Source organism: Anoplophora glabripennis, unplaced genomic scaffold (genome assembly GCF_000390285.2).
Source record: "Anoplophora glabripennis isolate ALB-LARVAE unplaced genomic scaffold, Agla_2.0 scaffold677, whole genome shotgun sequence".
Taxonomy (NCBI): Eukaryota; Metazoa; Arthropoda; class Insecta; order Coleoptera; family Cerambycidae; genus Anoplophora; species Anoplophora glabripennis.
Genome location: NW_019416788.1, coordinates 138,230 through 147,594, shown reverse-complemented (window position 1 = coordinate 147,594; position 9,365 = coordinate 138,230). Strand labels below are relative to the sequence as shown.

At 34.6% G+C, this 9,365-nt stretch overlaps 1 protein-coding gene across 1 annotated transcript; it reads right to left on the bottom strand.

The window, feature by feature from the left end:
- Positions 1–8,239: 8,239 nt before the first annotated feature.
- Positions 8,240–8,849, bottom strand: LOC108909127. Its single transcript, XM_023455456.1, has 2 exons — positions 8,728–8,849; positions 8,240–8,637 (listed from the first exon to the last, which is right to left on the bottom strand). Exons 1-2 carry the CDS (start codon positions 8,802–8,804, stop codon positions 8,268–8,270), a joined length of 447 nt encoding a protein of 148 aa, XP_023311224.1. The 5' UTR covers positions 8,805–8,849; the 3' UTR covers positions 8,240–8,267.
- Between the last annotated feature and the right edge of the window lie 516 nt (positions 8,850–9,365).

Genomic DNA, 9,365 nt, shown 5'->3' with positions numbered 1-9,365 from the left:
GGCCACGAATTAAGTACTTGTGTGAAACAGACTGAATGTTTAACTGCTGAACTGCATACAAATACATCGCTATCATGTATCTGCAACAGAAATAAAAATAAATGTGATTTCTTCTGCAGCGGATTTTTTTGTGCCTCGAACCTGATTTTCTGTTGTCCCCCGCAATTATGAGGATAAAATACTACATTTGCCCCGGGTTTATTATTTGACAACTCTTCAAGGTAGCATAACACGCATGTTGCTATTTCATTCACGCCTCTGTTCCCAATTCCCTCATGCCAAAAAAGCAGAGACTTTTGTTACTTCCAATGTCTGCCACCTTGAAGAAAAACAACGAAGGAAGTTAGATCATCTGGACTTCAAGACTTCTAACTGATTTGGAACACAATGATAAAAAAATGTATCTTGAAACTTACTGTTAAATTGTAGCAATTTAGCCTGGACTTATAAAAAATAGCCGATGTTTGTCCCATCGGCACAGGTAAAACTGCTTGCTAATAAACAGCTAATTGCATTTCACTATTATTGGCCTTCTCCTTGTCCGCGTTTTTCTCTGTCCTACTTAATGCTTTTTCTTCTTGATGCACAAAATGCGTTTGAAGTAATAACAGATTCGGAATTTAACAAAGACTTAGCTAGAGATCTCATCAATACTTTGAAACCTAATTTAACCAATATCCGGACAAATGCAATACCTACCTATTTAAAAGCATTGGCTACTTTACATTTTTTGAGGCATGGTACATACCAACATGACGTTGGAAGTAGTGTAACAAATGCACTGAGTCAATTCTATTCGTGGGTTTATTCTCTCTACATCTAGGTATTGATCTCCTTGTACTCGCGCAATAAATCTCGTATCATTGCACAGTCGTTTTTTAAGATTTAGATTGCGGAGAAGCATTACTATAGCACCTTCCTTTAGAATGCGTTGGCATTCCGTTGGGGGGTAAGGGAATTCAGAAATTCTACCGTGTAATTGGCTAGTTCGGCTGCTGGATCATCAGTGATATCGACGTTGTCTGCACCGAAGTAAGTTTTACTGTCCCCTGGTAATTTATTTAAAATTATTTGGTTAATGCTATGACTGGAATTGGTAGTAGGTACTAAAATTACCTTCAGGGTAGGTACCGTAAGATCAACGTCATTAAAGCAAAACTCTATTATGTCCTCTATTCGGTTAACATAGGGAATTTGTATTCTGTTACCATATGGTGTTCGTATCAGTGGCTCTAAGGTCCCATTGCTTAGGTCTAGGAGCCATCTGGAGAACTATTGATCTTCTTCGGCCCTTAAGTTGGTGCGTAACATGTAGTGTAAAAACTGGGGCCAATGTCGACGGCTCTTCATGCAGGTTTTTACGGTGGTGCATCTATTTCCTCCGACAACGATGGGCAGCGTTTGTCTAAAGTCTCCTCCTAATAACACTACCTATCAGGTTGCCGGAAGGATAGAAAATAAATTTGAATTCAACAGAGACTAAAAATAAGTTTAATAATTTATGAGGCGCTACTAGGGATTATCCTGGATGGACATCTCTGCTCTCTTCACTCTCCCCTAGTAGAGTGACTCGGCCAAATACAAATTTTGATGGAAAATAAAAACTTAGTGTTCATCAGGTTCAGGTACTAGATCTATGTCTAATATAATTGGTACAGCTCCCAGTCCAAAATCAAACTACTTCAGATACTGTATTCTTCATGAACCAAATACAATTGTACCTCATACTTCTATTCTATTCCATATTATTTTTAATCTATTTATTTTAATCTGTTTTCTGGCAAAGCTAAAATTGTTTGAAAGAACAGTATATAAAAATTAACACGTGGTTTTATAATATTTTTAAAATTTCTCACAATATTCTTAAATTTTGGACACATATATTTTATATAAATGCATACCTTTTGCACGATGTTTGCTGCACTATTTTTATCAAGCCATGTGGAAAAATGTGCTTTATGTGTGTAGCGTGGGATGTTGCCAGTAAGAGCTTTTCGAGGTAAAATGTCGGAGAACTTCCTCCATCTAATGTTTATACGGTAATTGTATATCAGTAATACCAATTTTCATTTCCGCTCTGGCTTCGATTTACATGTAAAATCCCGCGGCAACACATATAGGCAACTATGATTACAAATCGACGTTATGTATATCCTAAAGCAGGACGCGCACTGAATCGACTCGAGACGGGACAGCAACTGAGCAACTCTAATGATTTTGCTATACATACATTTAAATAGGCATCCGCGCACTGACTCAGTTCGGTTACTACGACCGGTCGGCTCGACTCGGCTACGGATCAGTATGCTAGAAGGGGCAAAAACTGCCGATTGTTAACAGACGGCTTCGAACATTTGACCGTGGATGTTAGTGTTTGTAGTCTTCAGTGGTGTGAAAATAATATTATGGCTGAATTTGACGAGTTATTAATTGAAAATGTACGTGAATACAGTATTCTGTACGACCCGGAAAATAGATATTACCATGATATAAATCGAAAAGAGAACGAGAAATATAAAAAAATGTAGGATGCTCCGGTAAGTACTAAAGGATATTATAGTTAATAATAAATAAATATTTTAGTTCAAGTATCATTTATTGTAGCATATAAAAGAAGGTATGCAAACATGAAAATTATTGCTATGTAGGGTACATTAATTCTTCCCGCATGAACTCTTTGAAGCTGCCAGGGTACACTACCTCGATTGGACACATAATATTGTTTAAATTGCTCTCGAACGTTTAAAGCTTCTCTCTGAAAATTACCACCAATATGAATGAAATCTACGAGACCTTCAGCAGTTTCTTTAGCTTCAAGTTCTCCAGGTTGCCAAGCACAAGAATCGTTTCTTAAGAAATTGTGCAACGCTGTACATGCCAAGGTAATTACATCAAGATGGTCTGGTGAAATATTGAACTTTTTAAAAAATATACGAAATTTTTTGCTCAGAATTCCAAATACATTTTCACTTACTGTGCTATGCTATGACGATAGTTATATATCTTATTTGCTTCGTTATTACGAGTCTGTGATCCTGGGTATGGTCTCATTAAATTTGGCAATAACGGAAAAGCTTCGTCTGCTACAATCACGTGAGGTAAAACTATATTTGTATGTGGTAAGGGCTTATTTTCTGGCAAATTTAGCTTTCTATCATATAACTGTTTTCCTAACTGAGACGAACTGAATATGCCTCCATCACTATTGCGCCCATATGCGCCTACATCAATCGTAATAAATATATAATCTGCATCCACCAAGGCCAGTAATACTATGCTAAATTCTTTTTTGTAATTGTAAAATAACGACCCTGAATTTGGTGGTTTTTCAAAAACTATGTGCTTGCCGTCGAGAGCTCCATTAGTAGATATATGAGGCCAGTTCTGCGACACACTAAATGACGTCACGAACTCGATGGCCAGTGTCCATCGCTCCTTCAGCGGCTTCTTGTGGGCATTGTCGTTGTGCAAGAGATGCGTGGGTGTTGGCATGCAAGAAGTGTCATGGCGGCATGGAAGTGACGTCACATGGCCAGTTGGTGGTAGATATAAAATTCAATCACGATAAGGGGAGGTCAATGACCTCCAAACAGCATTGCGTCATTCTTATCAGGTATTGCAGCATTCGAGGTCAAGTTTCTACAAGTTCAGTCCTGTTTGCTACAGGTTCAGGCCTGTTTTCTACTTGTTCAGACCTGAGTTCTACTGGTTCAGACCTGTTTTCTACTGGTTCAGACCTGTTTTTTCCTGCCTCAGACCTGTTTTATAACATAAACTGTAACCTGATATGACTAGTGTAAGTTGTTATTAGCCTTTTGGAATGCAGGAAGTTACCAAGGTTATCAAAAAATAAAAGACATGTTACTTAACATTTTAATTTATTACTTATATCAGACAGTACATTAGTTTGATAAAAGTAAAGATATTCACGTAGAGCATTACTTAATATACTATCATTAGATACATCACAAAAAGAACTTATAATTTCATTTATATTCAAAGTAATTTGATTTGCTTTTATCCATTTTTATGGTTAATTGGTTCGTTGCGTCGCAAGATGGCTCTAACACAATCAACAGGTAAATATTTTGGAGGGGGAAGTAATAAATTCTTATCACTGTATTACATTTCATTTATTTCAAAGGTAATACCGACCAGTGCTGTAGTGCAATATGCCTGTTCCGGTTACGCTGTATTTGAGTGTCGGTGAGATGTAAACTTAAGCATATTTTAAAAATGTCTAACAATATCCTTTAGCAAATTCTTTACACTGCAAACTCTGGTTAGGTCTACGTAAAAGAACAAGTCAAAGTTGGCTCTATAATTGTTGAACTCTTTAAGTCTCTTCTCAGGATTTTTAGTGTAGCCCACTTTGTATACATTTCTAGCTCCATACTTCATGGTTGTTGCTATGTAAACGTATCCTCCATTCTCTTCTGTTCTTGACAACCACATCCATTGAATAACTTCTCCAAGCCATTGTAGGATGTAAATACGTTCCAGAAATAATGTCATATTGATTTCCATGTATATAATATGAGCTCGGATATTTTTCTCCCCGATCGCTTTCTGATACATAATACCGCATAAGTTCGTTCGATCTTTTATTACGTAGCCAATATTTAAACTCTTTTCCACCATCCAGGCATAGCTTTGTAGCCGTCTCATAGGTTTCCACGGAGCCGTCTCTGGAGCGATCGGTCTAATTTCAGAGACCAACGTCCGCGCTGTGATGTGGAGTTGGCATTGGAATGTTTCGTCAGCATCGGGTTCGATGACGAAGTTTATGCCGTGGTGGAATTTGCAGTTGCTGGGTAGTAAGACGGCGACTGTACTCCCAACCGTGGTGGCTTTTCTGATTGGATTCGAAAGGTAGGCGAATTTGTCTATTCGGCCTCCTTTCAGAATCTGGGTTCACAGGCGTGTCGGCTAGTACTGGACATCGACTGGCATTGTATAGGGCGTTGAAAAATTCTGGAGGACGCTCGCATCTTGGAATACGACAATTTCCTTTAATACTGCCACGCTGGCATAAACAGTAACCTGATATTTTAAAATGATGAATGAATTTAAAACTGACATATTTTTTTGTATTTTCAATTTCAAACTTTAAAAAGCCTCTCTAGAGGCTTTAATTTGATGCTTGTTAAAATAAAAAAGCTATTTACATACCGCCAGCGACATCCATAAATCTAGGCGGGTAACATGACATATACCTTCGTTTTATTCCTATTAATGTTATAATTGGTTCTTTGCGCCGTAAGATGGCTCTATTAATCAACAGGTAGAATATTTACCGGAAGCTTTTTCAAATAACACAACTCTTTTGAATACAAAATTTAGCGTCAATTAGATAATCTCTATAAAGTTAAAAGAGTTTGATGATAATACATATAGGTTTTACATATTACCGTTACCAATAAAAATTCCTAGTGTTTCTATAGTTTAGTACTACTATATTTACATATTTATTTATACGGGGTATAATCAAAATGCGCTTTCAAATTTGAATTTGAATTTGATTGTAATTCTATTTCATAAAGTAACAATAGATATTCCTGATGCAAATTTGGTATACAGCTCTTGGTTTTTTATTATAGGAGCCTAATTTCAGTGAATACGTATCATAAAAGAGATATATATCAATATAAAAAATGTTATTTTTAATTAAGTTAACATTATTGAATCTTGTTTGAGGAATTAAAATAATTATTATTAATTATAATTATAAAATTAGGTACTTACCTTGCAATCTTCATGCTGCAATTTTCTCGTACTAACATATGAAAAGAATAATAAAACAAAATAAAACTACTTCTGTTTAATTGCACAAGCATGAAACTGCTGTTAAATAGTCAACATATATTTTTTTAACGGGATATGGAACAGTTGTTAAATAAAAAGACAGATAACTGGTTTAAAACATTTTTATTCTGAAGAAAATAGGTGAGTATAACATATAGAGAGATATTACATCAATAAAGTCGGTTCAACGATCCGTGTCAGAACATGAAACAAATTATATAGCTACAGTATAAATATATATGTGTTTACATTCCAACCCACAGTGTTACCCACGGTGCTCTGGCACACCCTACCTCGAGAGTATAACTCACCATCCGGATTATTCCCGAGGGTGTACACACGTTATCCATGAATATCGCCTCTGGTGGCGCAGCATGTTTAACAACGAGGAAGTCATCCTAAAATTTTAAATAAGTAAATAATTAGAAAATAAAATTTATATGTAACTTACTACAGCAATATGTGATATATATTCCTGCACCCAGCAGGTGATGTAAGCTGCATCTACTAAGGGAGGAAAAATGTTTAAATTATTACCAGTATATAAAAAATGGTGTAGTATATTATCTGCCCAGCTCATGGCGAAAACTGAATCTTTAAGGATAATTTTTTCTTTAACCATAGTCAGCAAAATCATAGTACACCGCATTATCACTATATATTAGACTATCTTTTGCAGACTGTAATTTTTTAATCTCAAGAAAGAGTCAAATATGTTTATTTTTTAGAATAGCACTAATGTTTATACGAAATTTATTAATTCATTGCAGAATAGTATTCACAGATTAAAAAAATTATAAAGGAATGTAAAAACATATAAATGTCGATCACCTGTCATCGGATGCTCTCTGAACATCATAGCCGGTTACTTGATGCCCAACGTTTAGAATAGAATTGCTATAGTCTGTGAGAAAACAGTATCTAAAACAGCAGGAAACGAATTAAATTATAAATTTATGAAAAGGAAATATAAAATATGTAAAGTAAAAGAAAAATGCTTTAATATGGAAAAGAAAAATGTTGTTTTTGATTAATGAAACTAAGCAATTTAAATTTAGAGGTGATGTCATTTTGATGCTAATATTTTTTATCAAAGAAATTATGCAGAGCACTGTTTCTAACGCTGAAATTTTAAACAATTTTACTTCTTACACTAACATATGAAATCTGCTCAGGCCCACTGTGTAAAAGATCTGTAGAAAACAGGTTCAAACAGATATGAAAGTATGGAACAACNTATATGTAACTTACAACAGCAATATGTGATATATATTCCTGCACCCAGCAGATGATGTAAGCTGCATCTACTAAGGGAGGAAAAATTTTTAAATTATTACCAGTATATAAAAAATGGTGTAGTATATTACCTGCCCAGCTCATGGCGAAAACTGAATCTTTAAGGATAATTTTTTCTTCAACCATAGTCAGCAAAATCATAGTACACAGCATTATCACTATATATTAGACTACCTTTTGCAGACTAATTTTTTAATCTCAAGAAAGAGTCAAAGATGTTTATTTTTTTGAATAGCACTAATGTTTATACGAAATTTATTAATTCATTATAGAATATTATTCACAGATTAAAAAAATTATAAAGGAATGTAAAAACATATGTAAATGTCGATCACCTGTCATCGGATGCTCTCTGAACATCATAGCCGGTTACTTGATGCCCAACGTTTAGAATAGAATTGCTATAGTCTGTGAGAAAACTGTATCTAAAACGGCAGGAAACGAATTAAATTATAAATTTATGAAAAGGAAATATAAAATATGTAAAGTAAAAGAAAAATGCTTTAATATGGAAAATAAAAATGTTTTTGATTATTGAAACTAAGCAATTTAAATTTAGAGGTGTTATCATTTTGATGTTAATAATTTTTATCTAAGAAATTATGCAGAGGACTGTTTCTAACGCTGAAATTTTAAACAATTTTACTTCTTACACTAACATATGAAATCTGCTCAGGCCCACTGTGTAAAAGATCTGTAGAAAACAGGTTCAAACAGATATGAAAGTATGGAACAACTGGTTTATTAAACTTAAAAACGAGCAAAAATAATAAAGTATAATTTAAAATAAGTTCACAAAAGTTATTCAAAATAGTCTCCATTTTGAAGAAAGCATTTACTCACTTTTTTAATTATTACTATTAGGTATGTATTTATAGTCTACTATTGGTTACTATTAAATGGTGAAAATTTAAATATACCAAAATTAATTTAATAAAATATGTTTTAATTAAGTACATGCATTTTCCATCTTCTTTTCGTTTGAAATAAATTGTTTTAACCCACTGATGTGTGTGTATATAACTATTTTCTTGTAGCACTATGTATATTTAAAAACTGAAGCATTTTTATTATTATAAAAAATATAAAATAGCTAAATAAAAATCTAACTACTAACTAAAAATTAAGAAATAAAATGTAGGTATTGAATGAAATTTATTAACAAGTTAGCAACCAATTTCAATAAGTTTATTGAGGCACATCTCAGATTGTTGTAACTCGGCAACAGAAGATTCCCTGTTCCGAACCAATACCTCCATCTGTCGCTGGAGAGCTTCCTTCTGTCGCTGAAGAGCTTCCTCCTGTCGCTGAATTATAGTGATGCGGGTACGACAACCCCTAATGTTCTTTTCCAACCCCCTTCTTCGCCTGGCTGCTACCCTTGACCATTTTAAACGTCTTTCTTGCTCTTGGCGTATGAAGTCTTCCATGGCCTCTTCGTCAACCGGTGTCTCATCGTCTTCTTCTGAGCATGCATTGGATGGGCCTGGGGAAGGGAGATGTATTGCTGCTTTTAACATAGATAAATTTTTTCCTCTGTAACAAGAATATCTTATTAATTTTAACTAGTCTCATTATTACAATTTTAGGTTTGAGCAACATAAAAGATTTTTATTTATTTATTACCCTTTGCGAAGCATGGGAGCAGTAGATGTTTCCTTAGAGGTTTGGGTTTTTTTCTTCCTCGGATCAGATCTCTTCATTGCAGAGGTTGTGGCATCCTTACAATCCCCTTGAGCCCAAGATGTGTGAGGTGTTCTAGAAAAAAATAATATATATATAGCTTTCCATCCATGTTAGTGCATTAAACTATCAGGTCATTGAAATTATACGTGTATATATACAATCTAATTTATAGAAGAAATTTCAAAAAATTACGCTAGCGTAGCCACCTCATAAGGCCACAACCTAACCATATTTAGAATTTGTAGCTAATTTGTTACGCCAATCTTGATATTGTAGCTGTTGCCGTTTCCGAGAAACAATGGATATTTTGGCGTAAAGACTTACGCTAGCGTAGCCACTGCTGTATCTCGACACATATTGCAGCAATGGAAATGAATCCAACGTGATAATTTGTTGTTAATTTGTCGTAACAGAGATTATGGTACAGTTAACCTTCGCCCTACCTTCGGACGGCTAGCGCAATTCCTACGCGACGGTTTGATTGTCGTTTTTTCTTAATTTATACTATTTGAGGTTAGAAATTCATGCATGCGTGAAGAACGCGCGCAAAAACTAATAGCCAATCAGTTGGCTAAAAG